Consider the following 19,105-nt stretch of genomic DNA (forward strand, 5'->3'; position numbering starts at 1 on the left):
TCTCACCATGTTAATCTGGTTTCATTCCCTTAGCAGTTGACAACATTTTAGACTGTAAAATGAAACGCCTACGTCATGTGCGAGTGGCAACCCATTCAAAGTTTTACACAGTCAAACTCAACTCCAAGACATGATTGTCAGTCATCAACATCGTGTGTTACTCTGAAGTGCATGCTGTGGGAATCACGCATCTTTTATTCACTTCTCTAGCAATACTTTGGTTAGGCAGGTTCAGCTATCACGTATTCATTGTGATACGAGCATGTTATGGACTGGTTGAACTCTGCCTTACCAAATTAGCTTTAGGAAGCTGAAGAACTTTCTTTAGGAAACTATATGTAACACTTTTTTTGTCAAATAACACACATTTCCTAGCACAATTCCATCTTTCCTTTCCTGAGAACTTTCTTTAGGAAACTATATGTAACACTTTTTTGGTCAAATAACACACATTTCCTAGCACGATTCTGTCTTTCCTTTCCTAATGAATATCTGACCTGTTACCTCTCTGCACTTCAGAAAACAAGATTTTTTTTCTCCTTTTTCAGTTCCTATGTGTGGGAAACCAGATTACTAGTGACTGGGTAATGCTACTACCGAAATCCAAAAAAATAATGAGGTAGAGAACCATTAACTGCTTTGCTTTGTTTTGTTTTTAAATGGATGCTGATCACTGGTTACTAAGAGGATCTGAATGGGAAGGGAACTCAGGTTGACAGAGGAAGGCAGTATTGGCTAAAAGTATCCAAGGAATTAAAATGGTTCACAGTTCAGACTTTTTCTGGGCTATATTTGTAATGGAAATGGTTCTTTAGATATGTCCTACCCCCCACCTGTGTCACAAGGAGTTATTTTTAACCTGGTTTCCTCAAGAACCAAAGCATATGTAAACAGACTGTGTACACGTGTGCGACTTTCGTACCCTCTTGCCACATCTAGTAACTTGGGACTCTCTTTGTCAATTCAGTGCGATCTGCAGAAGGGCAAAAGTCACAAAGTCATTAAATTCTTACAAGCTTTGTGGAAATAGGTGTCCAGATAAAGGGGGAATCCTATTATTACCCTAAATCGGGACCATCAAAGAATCACTCTGGTATTCATCCTTCAGCTGCAAGAACACAGGAACTGCTCAGGAGACCACTTTTTAATCTGGTGCCGTTCTAATATTTTCTTCCACGAAAAATTAATTCAGTGTATTTTAATACACCAGACACCAGTAAGCCTCGCAGCTTACTGGAAAAAACATTTTTTTCAAGACACACCAAAAGCAGCAACATACATAGTCATGATTTGGCACTGTCTTTTTACATGAGTTCACATTTCAGCGTATGTTGTTATCAGAAATGCACGAGAACATTGCACCTGGAATATATGGACTGAAAAGGTATGAGCGCTTCAATTTAAATTTGCTGACTTTCATTAGTTTGACACCAGTAAATAAACTATTCCATCAATTCTCAAGGGCAGAAGGCAACCCATGGGAATGATACGTGCAAAACCCCTTACGCATTAAAATACATATAAATTATGTTAATAGGGAACTGCCCAAGCAAACAAAAAAATTAGTCAGGGTAATAACACATTTAAGAACGTTAAATTATCAAGATTATAAATTCAGGGATATGAACTTCTCCAGCACTAAACCATGACATTACTGCTGTATCTTTTTTTCTATGGTTACATCTTTGTAGTTTGAATATACACAGCAGATAACACCAGATCCTTGACTGAGGTAAAAATGAGGAAGTACCTTTGCTGGTAATACTGAACTTCACTAACAGGGATTTTTTTTCTTGCCTTAATATGCACCTTTAATGTCGTTCCTCTCCCCTGACTTTGACCTCAGCTCTTTACAATTTTTAATGCCTTTTCAACATGTTCAAGGCAAAAATTCAGTTTGGCCAGCTGTAGCCTGCTTCAAGTCACAGGAGATGACACAGAACTACATATTACTTTTATAACTGAATACATAGTTTGGGCAATTTGCTGGATTTTAAAAGGGTATATTAACTTTACTGGGGTGCACTAGGTAAGGTTAGACAGTCCTCTTTTCCCTATTAATATAACCAAATATAACCAAATGTCTCCTAGGTCAATGATTCAAAGCAAACTTACACACCACAAAAAAATCGGCATGACCAGATGAACATATTAAGTATACTTTTATTCAAGTACAACAAATTGTGGTACTATTTTTATGATGAAAACTGGGGAAAAAAAATCAGTAGCAGTTCTTTAAAAATTATTTAGAATATTAGTATAAATCGTTTGAGAGGTATGAATGCATGTGACTTTGATGTGATAAATCCCTATTACATGCATTCCTTCAGAGCAAGAGAAAGCATTTGCTCCTAATGTTGCCTCCCCCCCAAGAGTTTTTCCCCGTTTTGTGCCCCCCCCCCCCCCCCCCTTCACATCTATCAATTAAAATAAAGTCAGAGAAAACATTTTGCTTTTCAGTTCCACATCCAAGGAGTAGAGTACTGACATATCAGGCAATGCAGTTACTTCAGGAAAACTTGTCTTTAGCCAGAGTGGCAAAGGCCAGATTTATTGCACAATTAAGAAACGTGCTACTCATTGCCCCTTTCCTTCAGACTACAGCCACTGGGGTGCAGGTGACTGTTACGGCAGAGGAAGGCATACAAGCACCCACCAAGACTATTGCTGCCAAGAACATTGCTTTGACACTGGTGGACTGAATATGGTTAAGTAAAGAATAATTTCCTCATAAGCTGGGCGAACTTTTTCCCCATTTTGTTATTCTATCCAGAAAATTATGGGAGACCACTGCTCTCCTCTTTCTCATTCCATATCTCTGCAGTATTTTAGGATATTTCTGAGCCTTTCAAGACTCTCCCTTGACTCAAATCCTAGCAATACATACTTGTGGTACATAAATATTTTTTTATGCAAATATATTTTAATTCAAACATGTAATCTTGCCAGGTAAACATAAGAAAGATAATCCTGATGTACTTTTCACAGAAGACTTAGCTCATGGTTTTAATTTCCTGTTTTTATTAGCCAACCTCACTCCACTGCAAATATTAACACATCTTGAGAAGTACATTTTATTTTCTGGTTTCTCAAGAAAACACTTTGTTGCTACCACCTCATTAGAGGCATCAGCTTTTAATTGAAACAACTTTTAAATTGAAAGAAGTGCTTGAAAAAATGATGCTGATGTGCCACCACAGTACTTTAAATGTCTGCTTACTCATATCTAAAGTTGTTTTTATGCTGAATATCAATATGTAATTAGAAAGAGACAATGTTTCAGCATTTGTAAGCTCCTTTCTTGTTTATGCTGCTGGAGTCTATAAAATAACTCTCATGTTGACACCATCAAGCAACCAAAATGAATGGCTATAAACACAGTCGAAGCAAGAGATAACAATAAGCAGAACAACTAAGTCCTCATTTGAAGATGAAAAAGCATTTTTGAGTAAGCAGTACGTGATTAACCCGCTGTATGTGGGGTCACTATGATTTATTCTCACAGCTATGCAGCCAGTCTTAGCCCTGGGCCTCGCTTGCTATCACAGATAGGAGCCTTGCTCAAATCAGCCCTCCCCTATGTCTTGCTAACACTCTGGCCTCTTACTTAGGAAAATTAACTATTGTGTCCTTCATTTAAATTATTTCCACCTCTGCTTGGAAATAATTGTTAGCATAACAGACAGTTTAACCAAGTGTGCTTTCTAGTCTCCAGTCCATCTATCTGCCGCCTGCAATGCTCCAGCAGCCTAAAAGCAGATCTTGAAAAACAGAGACAGGAGGAAAAAAAAGAGGAGTCCTTAATTTTGTCTAAATTCTGAGTATTGCTAGAACAGTACTCTCTTGGCTCAATACCAAAGAATATAAATCAGTAGCCCATTACATCGTAAGACAATCAAGTGGCTTAAAATAGAAGGATAGTACTGACTTTGGTTCAAATGTTTAATAGAAATGCCACGTTTCATTTAAAAAAAAGCTACTTTGCATGGAGGGACGAACCTCTTACCTTTTGTAGCTATTCGAACACACTGAGTTTTGGTTTCCTGTTGAGGGGGGAAAAGTAAAGAAAACAGTCAGATCAGGTTGCTTTTTTTTGCCCTCCCCACTCCATAAATTCATCCTAGACCTGCTGATCAGGTGGGGCAACCCAACAAGGTGGCTCAGGGCTCTGGGCTCAGCAGGGGAGGAGGCTGGGTGATATTGCCTTTACAAAAGCTGGGTGAAACCTAGACACTGGTCTGTACCATCCAGGATAATGAGGGGGAGAAAAGGTGCATGACAGCCTAAACGTAGCAAAATTTCTGATTATTCAAATCAAATGGAAACCGTGCCATAAGAATAGAGAAAGAGGGTGCAGCGAAAGAAAAGGGGAGGACTGGTGCTCCTATTTATGTCATGGCACAGAAATCCCGAGCCAGTGTTGTCCTCCAACAGCTCCGTGCAGCAAAGGAGGTACATTTGCTCAGCGCTGCCTCCAAACTATGTCTTGCTGCATCCTGACAGTCTTGAACAGAGTCACCTGAAGCACATCAGCAACACGCTCCCTCATGCTTCTGAGTGTGGAACAAGCACAGAAGCAGCCCAGGTATCCCTTCACATATAACACAACCTACAACCTATATAATCTGCCCAGGAAAGGCAGTGATTTGACAGCCACGTGCTTCAGAAGTTGCACAGGCAAACACAATTTATACGTATTTGGCTTTTTTTTCTCCCCTTCAGAAGTTTGGTCAGCAATCAAAACAAATGAACAGAGAAATGACTTGGTTATGCACAGTTTGGACAACTTGAACAGATGAAGGTCAGTCATAAATGGGTTTTCTGACCTTTTTGTACAATGTGCAGTCATTTTAAAGGCAAACATACTGAAACAGCATAAGGTTGTGTGAGAAGATGCAGCTGCTGTTGTATTAGATCACTCTAAATAATATTAACATGTAATTAGAAAATACAATAATGACAGTTTCATTCTATAAAATATGCTCCCTCTAGTCCTGCACCCCCCAACACTCCATCCCCAAATACGTCCCCTGGGATCTCTCTCCTCTTGAAGATTCCCAAGCACCAGGTAAAATATGTTGATGATGTTTTGTAAACACAGCTTGTAAAGAATGAGTAAAGCTGTGAGTTGAGGCTTCCCATAAGTGCTCCATAAAGACAATTTTTCAATCTAAATGCAAGCCATGCAAAGTTTATCCATGTAATCTTAATTAATTAGCATTCTCCCCATTTACTTGTCTACTTTTGTTCAAAATGTCTGTGAAGACCACAGAGTAACCCTCATCCCAACCCTATAGTGTATTTCAGAGCATACTTTACTTCCCCTTGACTATTTTGGTGATCCCAGTAGTTTATAGTAAAGTGCTTGTTTAAATATTCTGCAGCTCAGAGGTTATCTTACAAACACTAGATCTCTGTCCCAACAGAATGTGGTGCAATCCACCCAAAACCTCCCCCCAAATCCCCCTTGGAACAGAAATCCAAAGTTTTAAATCATACCAGAGAAAAACATTTTAGGATTAAACTTTCTCACAAACCGAAATCAAGTTAAAATAAAAAATGTGTTCTTCCCTCAACCTTTTACTTATCTGTCAAAATGTAAAGGCCAAAATAAAGATCTGGTTTTGTATTCAATATTTTTATTTTACTTTTCTCTCCCATTTATTTCTTGGGGAATGAAACAAATTTCCTTACAATTTAGTCTGCTGGAAGCTAACAAAAGCAAAGGGAATTATTTGTAGCAGGTGAGGGAAATATGGATGAGTGTCTAGCAGTTACCTTTTATTTTTCTCTGTTTGCTTCATACAGGTCTACAGATAAGAACTAAAAAGAGGGAATGGTCTTTTCCATCAGAAAAAGCACCCAGTTCTCAAGCAGCTTCAGTACAATTTCACTAGCTCCTGCTTTGCCCCCATTCTGACTCGAAGCATATGCAATTTTCGTAACCATACGTGGAAGGTGAGATTTTCTTCAAAAGGCTCCGAGGCAAGGCTGCCTGTTAGCTAGGATTTATTTAGTCACCGCAGAGACCCAAACATAAGGAAGGTTAAACATGACTTCTGCTCCTTTCCCATGGCTCTGGCATGTCTCAGCGGCTACCACTCTAGCTGTCCTTTCTAGTTCCTTTCTGACCTGCCTGGACACTTCATACGGAGACTCCTACCGACATATTACTGCAATTTCCTTCGGTTTTCTAAACTGTAAATAAAAATTTAAAATTTTTAAGTATCTGAAGCTTCTGCATCTACCACGTTTTCCCTCCTCACCGATCATTTTCCCCTCCCTCCCTCTTCATTTATGAGAGGGAAAAAAACATTCAAGAGCAACAGCACGGGGCTTGCAGAGCCACAGTTGTGCTTCCCACCTGGAATCTCCCTCCCTGGTGCTTTTCCCCCTTCCATGCGCATACAGAGCCAGCAGCGGTACTCAGCAACAGAGTTAAAAATGAGACACCAAGGAGGTAATGCAGGTGACAGACAGCCGTGCTTCTACTACTGCACAGCAGGGGAATAAGCCTGAAGTACAGCTGTGCAGAAAGGATCTGGTAAACGCAACCTGGGCCTGGGGGTACTTGTGCTCAAGCAGACTGTTACTTTTTATTTGATGCTTAGTGTGAGAGTCTCAAAAAGTTTGTAACGTTTTATTAGCCCGCTGAGCAGCCCACATTCTGTTTATCCTGCAGTAATTTAATCTTCTGAAGCGCGCAAGTACCGAGAACTGGGGAAAGGGCTCGTGGATGTTATTTACCGAGAAGGCAGAGTCACAGCACTGAAATTACTTTGCTCAGACAACTACTACGAGACGTATTAAACTCTTGTCTAGTGGCAGTTACTATGATACAAGGGCAGTGTGAAACGTGAAGGGCATGCTGCCATGCTGTCACAGCACGGAAGGGATTCCAGCAGTGCCACTGCCACCACCTACTACGTCCAACTTTGACACGGGCATGTCTTTGACTCCGTCCAAGAGAAAAGTGTGGTTGGCACTCACCTTCTCAACGCTGCTCATGGCCTGGAAATAGATGTTGTAGCCTTTCCGAGGAGCCAGCGGTGGGTTCCAGAAACCCTGGTAAGTCCTGTTGTCACCCACGGTAAAGGGGGCTGGCTCCGGCAGGTTTCCTGGGGGCAGCTCAGCTGCAAAGTAGTATGGCGACCCTCCGCTAAGAGCGGTCTGATAGGTGACGGGGATTTGGTAGCACTCCATGGCACCCGTTTCTCGCTTTGTTCGGTGCGGGTGCAGCTCCTCAACAACAATCTGGTAGGCACTAGTGAGACAGAGGAAAACCAGCATAACTCTAAGGTCACCTGCTAGGGTCAAATCTCAAGTCTCACAAAAATATTAACCCCATTGCTTCATGTGAACTTAAAAAGAAAAAAGGAAAAGACAGCAGATGCATGTGGGGAGAAGAAACAAAGGCTTGAAATATAGCAAAGCTATCTAATTCAGCCATTGGAAAGAAGCAGCATCCATTTTATTAAGGAAAAACAATACAAATCTATACACAACCTCCTAACGATGATTTTTTTAAGGCTTTTTTCTTTTGAAGAAACACAGGAATGAATCTGACTTTAAACTACAATAGATTAAACTCTTGGCTCATCGGAAGCATCTGAAGTTAGCATTTTCCTTTGAAACAATATTAGAGAAAGCTGAGCTTCAAGGCCCAACAAAATGACTGCCTCCAGGCTGTGCTTGAAGCACCAATTTGCAGTTGTCATATCATTAGAGACAGAATGTGCTGACAGGCTTCTCCACCTCTTGACCTTGCTGTGGCTTCTATCTTGGCTCAGAGCTATGCAGATCTAAAGTACAAGTGACATGCTCTAATACAAGCGCAGATGGACAGAAATCTGTCCATTCCACCAAAATAGACTGCCTCATTCCTCTACTGTTGTCAATGATAAAATGTTACAAATTGCTGAAGCAGATGGCATTTGGCCTATTAAAACGCCATCCCAAACTCCCAATACCTCTCTTGAAATGGTCCATGGCGTGGTCACTTTTCAAAATCACCTGCTCAAAATAGAACAGGTAATCATAATTCTTTCTCCTTTAGGGGAATTACCTAACTGCAGGATGTTACTAACTCATTATCAGCTTCCTCTGCTCTGCAGAAGTACAGAACTTACATACTTCAGTTTATAAGAAAAACAGTAAAAAAAAAAAATAAATAGTTTTTTTCGTTTTAAGAATTGTATGTATGCATGTGCACATATGCACACACGTGTATACGTGCACACAATTTCTCATTTATATGCAGATACATTTGAGGACCTTATGAAAGATTAGCAAGAAAATATGCCTAAGCATGCAGACAAGACCTGAAACTATTCAATTAAACTAGCAGAATTGCCAGTCTTGGTTTTGTTTTAAAGATTTCTAAACAGAAAAAGTAAAATTGAATGGAGTTCTCGAAACTTCACTGCATTGCTGCAGGACTCTGAAAGGCAAAGGGAAAGACAATCCTCCTCACTTCAGAACTTATGGGACAGCATTAAATTATTTTGTCAATTTTCTCGGCTACTACTGCCCAGAAAACCCAATAACTGTAGTGGCAGAGATGAAGTATGATACTGGGGAATGGAAGAAAGGAGAAGAAAAAGTGAGACATTAGTTTCATGTCTTTCTTGAGCTGAAAGAAGTAGTTAGCATCCCCTTTTCCTAGCACCTAAAAAATTAAGAAGGAAAGCCTCTTCCCTTTCCACGTCCCCTCATTTTTGAAACTCTAGGTAAAAAGAAGAATGTAAACAAAACCATGAGGAGTTAGTTCCAGGGATCTCTGTTTCTCATAAACTGTCTGTGAACTGAGCTTGGTTATAAATAACCTTCTGTAGTAAATTCTATATATTAACCATGTCCAGTTAATGTGGCCTGCACCAACAAATCACTTCCACAAGACCCCTGCGGACCCAGAATCTTTCTTTACGCTTCAAAATTAATGTACTAGCAAAAAAAAACCCCTTAAAAGCATTGATATTTTACAAACTTGACAGGATGTAAAATACTAAAAATAATTTTTGTTTATAATGTCCCAAGGGAAGAAATGACCACTGGCGTTCATTCCCTCCCTGGCCTGGCCCTGGACCCAGGCAGGGTTAAAACCACCGCTGCTAAACTGGGCAGTACGGGGAACACAGGCACCGCTGTGTCTCTGCTCCCTCCCTTCAGCAGTCTTCTCTCACGGGCTGCCACCGGACAGGGACCGACACAAATTGTGCTCTCCGAAGTGCCAGGAGAGCAGGAAAGTTGTCATCTGCGACAGCCTGCCAACCCAGGAGGAGAAAGCCAGTAGGGAGAGCAGAAGGACAGCGTGACACCTATGTGTGATGGAAGCAACCATCCCTGGGGACAGCCCAGGTTGTCACACAGCTCAGAAGCTGAAAGCCACCAAAGCTACCAAATTAACCCCCTTTTCTTCCCCCTTATTTTACAGAACAAGGGGTAAACGAGGTACCTCTTTTTTAAGGCCCATCTCCTTTTTAAGGGTCAAGCCTCTTTGGAGACCAAAACAAATCAAAAATCAAAGATGAAGGGCATATGAGAGTTAAATATTACGAAAGCCTCTTTTAATAGCATTCTTTAAAAAATATCCAGTAAGTTTTGACTGTGATATAAAAGGTATGGAAAAATTTTAAGCATGCAACCACAATAAAATGTGAAGGTTCTGAAAAATTTTCAAATATAGTAATTTACACAAAATATGCTTCCAAAAATAAAGCTTTTTGGGACCCTACATCTGAAAAGCTACAAAATGTGGAAAATAAGAAATAGATATATGCATTGCAGCCATCTGCATTTGTACAATTACTTTTAGTTGAAGAAAAAATAGTAAATGACAGAAAGTCTTTAAAGTGTCCAACAAGGCTTTTTTTTTTTTTTTCCCACAAAGTATTTTTTAAATAAAAGATATGCCTATCCTCTTTAAAAGGGGGATCTGGCAGTATTTTTCATGCAACACTATAGCCTAACAAGCCATGGAGGAATACAGTCATTTACCTCTGGGCCCTTTGCAATACCACCTGTTTAAACCCATTTACTAAACACTATAGTGGCTCCAAAGCAGCACTGTTACTCTGTGGACACAAAATAGTGTTCAGAAAGGACACCCTGCTTTAAGATGTGAAGAAAGAAACCAAAGTTAAATTTGCAACTTGAAAAGTGTTCACTGGCTGCAAATGTGGTCTGATATCAGGCTATAAGCAAAAGTTTAAAGGCTCTGTACTCTGCTTATCCTTGCATTTTTACATATTATTAATCCGAGCCTCAATTATCTTACATTTTCTACACATTTTTTGTGTAATGGTGAGAATTCAATTATTGAGAGTGCTTTCCTGTGACTGGAGCTGAGGGAATTCCTATAATAGCAATTTTCCCCAGTCTTTTTGTACAGCAAAGAAGGAATGAAAGAGAGAAATAAAGAGGGAGGAGTGGAAAACCTAGATGAAAATACTCCTTCTCCCTGACGACTAAAATAAATTCTGAGCTATTCTGAAAAGTAATACAAATTTCAGAACCTGCTACATAAGTCATAGGGATCATAAAGACCAGACAGTTGTCTGAGACAGTCAGGTAAGCGGAGAAAGTACTGAAGATATGACAGGTGAAGAGCTCTCAGCTGAGATTTTGCAGGATGGAAAATTATTCCTCATGTCAAAAAAATGTTGGTTTTTTTACTTAAGAAAACCTGCACAGTGCCTCCTTATTGACCAAGATGATTACAAACAGCCAAAGGAGGCCCCGGCCAACAGATCTTGCTTTTCACCCCTCCCTAAAAATTCAGGCTCCCAAAGAAGTACAGCAGTGGTGAACACCTTGTTCATACTTCAGCCTTATTCTGACTAGGCTTTAATACCAGCTAGAGATTTCTTTCTACACATCTAGTGGAGACACAGCATCCTTTCCTTTGACAGGTGCCAGACTGACTGACAGCCCAAGCTACAACCCCAGCTCTTGGAATTCCGACTTGCAAAATGAAAACAACCTGATTGTGCACATGGAGGTATAAGAAAAACACTTTACCAAACAAATAAAATAAATTTAACTGTTAAAAAGTTGTCTGCGCTGATTATGATATATGCTCTTTGTAATCCTAATCTGCAGGAGGATATGAAAACAAAAGATTGTTTTGCTGATGCTGTTAGGACCCTTCAGAAAAACTACACTGACAAATCACATCTTCAAATGAATCACTGAAGCACCATTGATGCTATTGACTGGGATTTCATCCACGAGACTGATGGTGAAATGGTATGTGCTTCACAGTGAGCCTGAGCCATCCTGCCCTGTCTCACTTTGCATTTCTAGTCTGTAATTTGGTTTAAAACTTCAGGAGGCCATAAAAAATGCTAGAGATTACATGATAACACTTGACAGGGAAGATATGATTAGAGTCATGTTTAAACTGTGATGACTGTGGCATGTAGTGTCTTAAAGAAATGATTGACAGCCACACATAGATTTCACTTGAGTTAAGGAACATCTGTTTCCTGGGGGGCTGTGCTGATGGAGAGGCTGAGGTACAACAAAATCTAATCATAGTATAATTCTCTTTGTAAAAACAGAAGAGTATCAGACAAAGCTTTCTTTTTTTCCCCCCTAAAAAAGGACATGGACCCACTGCTATTAAACAAACTGATCTTTTGACCATGTAAACCTCCAGGGATTACAGGACTGGGTGCAAACAAGCCTTTTTAAAAAGCTAACTCTATTCTTCAGTTTCAGGCTAAAGAACAGCATTTGAGTCCCTTCTACTCAATAACAGCTTCAGGCACGGCGATGCATTTTTTCCCCACCCACCACTCATTACGGCAGCAAGCCAGCTTGTAGCGGAAACACAACTGCAGTGTGGATGGAGTGAAGCGTCACTAAAACTCATCATCAAGTTTAGCAAAATGCATTGAATCAATTCAGAATTTCAGCATGCTGCATTTATCTCCCCTATTAAGAAGCTGCTGATAAACACCTGACTGCAATATGCATAACTTCAGGAAGGGGAACGGGACCATGTTTTCTGTATTCCCTGGAGAATGCTCCTCGCCCCAAGTAAGGAATAAAACACCTGGTTTGTTTTAAGAATAAAGCACAGCTCTCCGGTTATAGTGAAGGACTTATTTCCTTGGCCTCTTGATGTTAGAAATTTAATGTAATCTCTTAGGTTTTAGAAATTAATTAAAGTAGAGAGGGAAGATGGGAGAGAGGAAGAAAGACATATTCTTTTTTAAGAACATACTCAACAGTTATTCATAATTTATCAAACTATCCCTATCAAACTATCCATTAACATTTAGTACGTAAAATCCTTTTTGCCATCTTCATAGCCCATAGTGACAAGCTCATGCCACAGAACTGAGGATGCTCTATGGAAAATTGAGAGAATAAATCTGAGGCGGTGTCCTGCAGGTTTACTCTGCACTGTTACTCGCCTGGCAGTACAGTGCAGAGAAGCCAGAGCTCCCTGAGCCAGGTACAAATGATCTTCTAGCTGCATCCCATCACGCTACTGGTTCACAAAAGAAACCCCTCAGAAGAGAAACCCGGGATGTGAGACTGGCCCCCCTCAGGGTGAGTGGTGGGACCCCACTGCTGTCTGCACAAACGTGCCACAGACCAGTTGCTGCACGAGAAGATGTACACCACTGTCAGCAGACCCCAGTGGTGTGTGGCAGGCATGCTCCGGGCGAGCCCACGCACCGGCCCCCTCGAGGGACCAGGCAAAAGACTGAAGGGATTTGGCATGGATTAGATGAGAGAGAGATATCACATTTCTCAAACAGGCAGAGCTTTGGATACGGCCAGCAGCAGGACACCTGGAAGGCTTTACAAGCACCTACAAAGGCATATAGTGAGTTTAAGCACCTGCATAACTTAGGAGCATTTTCAGATAACAGGTCTGGTTTCTACTGTATCAATTCATCAGACTCCCTATTTTAGGAAGCCAAATCCTGTACTGAATATAGTGCTGTACATTTTATCATGCTTCACACCCCAAAAAAGCCTAGGTTTGCTCCAGGGCAATCTTTCAGAAACTAATGATGTATGGGTTGCAATTTTATTTATGAATATAACACATCAGTATCTCCTATAAAGGGCATCAATCTGGATTATCTTCTATGACAGAATATAAATAAAAAACCCGATCATATCAATCATTAAGGGTGACTATATGATAAGCATATAAAAATGCTTATAGGTACGTGACTCATTCCCACAACATCCATGTAAAACATACATTCCTCTTAACGGAAACAGACTAAGAAACAGTTAATTTTGCTCTACTTTTAGGGCTCAGGCACATTACTCGACATCAGCTGAGCTACGGTAACTGACTTAATGTGACACAGAATGAAATGCATTAGCCTGTATTTCTCTAAAATGTCACAAGGGTAAGAGCATGAAAAGCTTCTGATGCTCAGTAGTTAATTAACCCCCAATTAGTCAATCCTGTTCCTGAATATTGCTGATGCGGCCGCATCAGTAAAACACAAATGGAATCAAATAATATCACAAAATTTTTGCACTAACAAGTAGAAGTAAGGAGCAGGATGTGGGCTAATCTTTGCAAATAGAATTAAATTATCTCTCAACAGAGAGCAGAAGGGAAAGACCCCTCAAAGTTAGCATAAATGAAACATTTTAATATGATTATGGGACATGCCAAATAAAATCTAATAGCTTGCTACATGATTTCTAGTAAGAAGAACTCTGACAGGAAAAAGGTCAAATAGTTTGTATTCATCACTATTATTCTCCCATTTCCTCTGAGCTTCCAATTTTCCAATCATACATATATGCTATAGAATAGCTGATTTGAAGCACCGGGGAGGAAGTGCTATTTTCAAATCCACTGTCTGACAAACACCTTTCAACCTCGTATTTCAGAGACACTGTGACAAAGTAAAATGAAATGATAACGGATAGGAGGTGGTCCTGGGGACCCTAAATCAAACAGGACAGACAGCTGGATGATTCAGGTCATTACTATCTTCTGAAAAAACAAAAAAAAACCAACCAAGATTTTTTCTTTTTAATTACAGATCTATTGGCAAGCTCAGTCTAGCTAAGAAAAACAATAGTAATGTCAAATGAATATCACTTGGAAATGAACAGCTCTATGAGCTGCAAGACAGCCTAAAATCAACTTTAAAAATCTCTTTGTGATTCTTTTAAAAATTTCTTTTTATCTCTCTTTTTTTTTTTTTACCTGATAGGTGCGCCTTTGGCCTGTGCTGGTCTCAAGAGCACAGTTATTGTAGTAGCAGTTTCATTGAGAGATGCATCGACTCCTTCATAGTCTGGTAAAGTGGGAGCTGATTAACGTTGAGTGGGAAGGAAAAGAACAAGAAACAAATCAGTGAAAAAATTTTGAATTTTCACGAGATTGTGGCTGTTCACAAAACAGTACGAAGCTACAATCTTCATCAGCTACGAGAGTCTTTTTTAAGGGTTTTCCAGTCAGGCACAATCTTTTACTAGAGTATGAATGGGACTTCACCAATCGATAACCCCATCCCTAACTGCTCCCCTTCAAAATATGATACCTATCAAGTTAAACAGTTTATTCAAGAAGGGCAGAAATAGAGCAAGGAGGTGACTGCCAAGAAACTCTAAGGCTACAAAATCCCATTTTCGCCTCGCTCTTTCTGCCTTATAAACAACTATATTTACCATCTCGAAGACCCAACCTCTAACACCTCTTTTTATCTTCCTCCAACAATTTAAGAACCTTTCACATTTCCTCATAAACGTTATGGGAGAACATGCAAACACCAACCAGAGCACAGGAAAATTGGGCTTGGATAGACATGCATCTGTGGACTAGAGGTGGATTGGGGAGTCTATTTCCATGCCCATTTCTCCTTCCACTTCTAACAACAGATGGCCAAGCTGTTCATTAATCAGTTTCTGAACTACTGCAGTTTTCAGCCCAGGGTATTAAGAAAAAAAACAAAAACAAAGTCAAAACTAGAAGCAGTTCAGGAACTGTCGGGACTTCATAGCAGCAATATTTGTTGTGGGTTGGACGGCTGGTGTTGGTGATTACTTCAACCATCCAACTTTAATCTGCTGCCGCCAACCTGTTACAGCCCTCACTGCTAATACTGTTACTGACTTCAGGTCTAGTGCAAGAAAAGAAACAGGATTTTCTGATCTTTAAAAGCTTAAAAACTATCTGTGTGGGTTTGTTTCTTTTTTTTTTTTTTTTTCATATGTGGCTGTATCTTTATAAAACTGTTAATGATGCCGGTGTATTTCAAATAGAACTTTCACAAAAAAAAGATGTTTTGTAGCAGGATCTCAATCATTTAAGTCATAATAATTTTACAATAATACATCAATAGATAGAAGAGCACTGAAAGATTAAAAGCCTTGCTTCATTAGTTCCAGATCCTAGATGAACATATAAATTGCTCTTATTTCAGGAAATATTATTTTATAGAAATAATGTTCATTTAATGTTCATTTATAAATTAGTATTTACACCATGTTTACTAGGATCACGACAACCACTTGTAAGCTTGGTTAAAAGGAAAAATTTCACTCCTCATTAAAATAAAGCTAGCATTTCCTGAAACATGCGCATTGCTTTGTAAAAAGTATCAGTTATGCACAGCGAAACTATACAACAGTTCAGCCTAAAGCAAGATGAAAAAAAACCACAAACAGGCTGAAATTCAGATACAAAAGGTGTCACTGCCTCCTTTTAAGCTTTCCTAGTATTAACCATGTTTTGCCAACTAATAGACCCGCACTGTGTCTAGAAAGTGTGGTAGACTGGATTCTGGACAAAATTCCCCAAATTTGTGGGTGGAAAAAGAGGGCATATCTGAAGAAGCCTGAACACATTGTAGTTCTAAATAATCCAAACATGTTGATGTGCTTATTTCTCAAAATACTGAAATGTCTGGGCAACAGACATGCTAGCAAGGTATTATATAGTTACACCTTTTCTTTTTATTGCTACAAAGAGGTGGGAAGACAAGTATGCAAGTACTACACCCCCATTATCCCTGAAAATTTAAGAACTGGAATTTGCTATGAAGAAACACAAAGACCTTAAAACAACCTGAGTAAAATATTAGACTTCAAGCCAACCTAATAGCTAGATAAACAGAACAGAACATGTAATTTGGTTTTGGTTTTTTTTGCAGTTTGGTTGGTTTATTTTTTAATGGGCTGGGGTATGAGGACTGCTAGTGCTTATGTGCTGGCACGGAATTCAACAAATTGTTCCAGCTAAATTCAACAAATACAGCACTTCACTTGTTACATAATTCAAGGAGCTCTGCCTTAAATTTTCTCACATTTTGATTTATGGGCATGTTTTGGGGAACTGGGTGAGGAGACTACGTGAATAGTTTCCCATAGAAACAGTAGGTGCGTTCCGATACATTATTAACTTCTCTTTACAGGACAACAAAAGTTTCACTATGGCAGACAAGGAAAATAGCCTGCTTTGTTCTGTTTACAGTTCTAAATGACTGGCTTCTTTGATCTTTGCCAACCTCTGAAGTCACCGCGTCATAAAATCAACAGTCTCTCTAGATAGAGCATTGACCTATCTTCTGCTATCAACTGCAAAAGCTAATTATTTTTTGAGAATAATACCAAAATTTAAGAAAATACAAATGCTAAAGCATTCAATTTGACGTTACTTTCTTCTAGAGTTTGCAGTGCATTATTAAGATGAACAGTGTCAATCTTGGTGCACTGCAGTAAGTGAATAAAGGCACAAGGAAGCAGACCTATACGAATCTGGCAAAAGAAATTCACACTTCGCCCCAACCGCCCCAATTCTGCTATAGCAGCGTGCTGCTAAGTGGTGTCACCTTGAGTAAGTCAGTTGATTTTCTGCATCTGACTTTACTAATCTGCAAAACAAATACAGTACTTGGTGACCTATGGAGTGCTGTAAGGCTTAATTAGTTAAGGTTTATACAGCACTTCAAAATCTTTAGATGAAAGTACAAGATTACACAAAATCAAACAGTTAACAACTACAGGTGTGCAATTTCCACCTCATGCAAGGATTTATCCCTGAACTTACGCTACTGTTTCGCAAATATGCTCAAAAACATTTTCAGTAATATAGTTTCACAACATGATAGGATTTTGGGGGGGGTTTCTTTCCCATTCCATGGTTTATCAAGTCTGACAAAAAAAATCCCCAAAACATTTCCCTAAACACACTTTCCTTTTTAATTTTTTTTTTTTTTTTTAAATTTTGGAGTTTTGTTTTTACCTGAGATGTTGGTTGTTACATTGATTGTGGTTGCTGGTCCAAACCCTTTGACAGTACTTGCACGTAAAAAGAACTGGTAAGTAGTACCAGGATGCAAGTGTGAGAAGACGTGGTGCGTGCTGTTCCACAGCTTTGACACGGTTTGCGGAGGTCCCGCGACTGGAACTGCAGGATCGAATGACCGTATACTGCTATAGCTGACCTGTGAAAACAATTATTTTTGTAACAATTGTCACAGTTTTTGGCACAAGGGCATTAGGTTAGCTTGGCTGGAAAGGAAACAAGAGACACATGCTCATATAGCTACCCAGCTATCTTGGGGATACCATGAGGACTTGATGTGTATTATTGTAGAGTCTGCTTCACTTGAAAGGCTATGCAGGTGCCCTTTATCTCTCTCTGTGATTTTAATTCATGTATGGAAAATGTCACTATTACACTTAAGTTAGGACACCCCCACTGTCCTCCCCATCTCCACCAAAACCCTCTGTTTTACACTTCCTGTAATACCTTTCCCTCTCCTCTTCTAATAATCATATTTAAATGCTGTTCAAACCAAGCTAATATATTTAAACCAAGCAATGATATCTTAATGTACTGGTTTTGACTGCAATAGAATTAATTTTCTTCATAGCAGCTCGTATGGTGGATAGAATAGAATCATAAAATAGTTTGGGTTGGAGGGACCTTTAAAGGTCTCTATTCCAACCCGCCCTGCAATGAGCAGGCACGTCTTCAACTAGATCAGGTTGCTCAGAGCCCAGTCCAACCTGACCTTGAATGTTTCCAGGGAAAGCGCACCTACCACCTCTCTGGGCAACCTGTTCCAGTGTTTCACCACCCTCTTCATAAAAAATTTCTTCCTTATACCCAGTCTAAATCTACACTCTTTTAGTTTAAAGCCATTACCCTTTGTCCTATCACAATAGGCCCTGCTAAAAAGTTTGTCCCCATCTTTCCTGTAGGTCCCCTTCTAAGTACTGGAAGGCTGCAAGAAGGTCTCCCCCGTGCCTTCTCTTCTTCAGGCTGAACAACCCCAACGCTCTCAGCCTCTCCTCATAGGAGAGGTACTTCAGCCCTCTGATTATTTTTCTGGCCCTCCTCTGGACTCATTCCAACAGGTCCATGTCTTTCCTGTGCTGAGGTGTCCAGAGCTGGACGCAGTACTCCAGGTGGGGTCTCACCAGAGCAGAGGGGGAGAATGACTTCCCTCAACCTACTGACCATACTTCTTTTGATGCAGCCCAGGATACGGTTGGCTTTCTGGGCTATGAGGGCACATTGTCAGCTCACGTCCAGCTTTCATCCACCAGTACCCGCAAGTCCTTCTCCTTGGGGCTACTCTCAATCCCTTCATCCCCCAGTCTCTATTGATACCAGGGGTTGCCCCAACCCCAGTGGGGCCTGCACTTTGCATTGTTGAACCTCATGAGGTTTACACGGGCCCACTTCTTGAGCGTGTCTGGGTGCCTCTGGATGGCATACTCCCTCAGGCGTGCCAACTGCACCACTCACCTTAGTGTCATCTGCAAACTTGCTGATGTTTTTTTAAGGGTTTTTTTTTTGGTTAGCTGGTTTGTTTGCCTCCTATAATTCACTAGTACACAAAAGTATATTCTCTGTTCCTTTATAACAGGAGTGCTGAAAGGTGGTGCTCATTCCTGAAATCAGCTCGTGTTTCCTGCCAGCCTCCTGTGGAGGTCCCCAAAATGCTCATATATTAAATACACTTTAAATACAATATATATGGAAGTTTCCTCGAAAAGCTCTGACAAAGCTAAAAAATATTGTTCCAAATTTAATAACCATCTACTTTTCATGTAACTTTCTCTTCCAACAAAGAAGATTTCACAGATCATGGCTCTC

General features: G+C 40.0%; 1 protein-coding gene across 1 annotated transcript in view; it reads right to left on the minus strand.

Moving 5' to 3' along the window:
* The window catches only part of PTPRK (protein tyrosine phosphatase, receptor type, K), a 309,673-nt gene that overhangs the window by 43,571 nt on the left and 246,997 nt on the right, over window positions 1-19,105 (minus strand). The window contains exons 9-12 of the mRNA XM_009880190.1: window positions 17,240-17,441; window positions 14,201-14,306; window positions 6,991-7,264; window positions 4,007-4,043 (exon numbers count right to left, since the gene is read on the minus strand). Of these exons, the coding sequence (XP_009878492.1) occupies window positions 4,007-4,043; window positions 6,991-7,264; window positions 14,201-14,306; window positions 17,240-17,441 (619 nt within the window). The remainder of the gene's footprint in view (window positions 1-4,006; window positions 4,044-6,990; window positions 7,265-14,200; window positions 14,307-17,239; window positions 17,442-19,105) is intronic.

This window comes from Charadrius vociferus, unplaced genomic scaffold (genome assembly GCF_000708025.1).
Source record: "Charadrius vociferus isolate BGI_N301 unplaced genomic scaffold, ASM70802v2 scaffold82, whole genome shotgun sequence".
Classification (NCBI taxonomy): Eukaryota; Metazoa; Chordata; class Aves; order Charadriiformes; family Charadriidae; genus Charadrius; species Charadrius vociferus.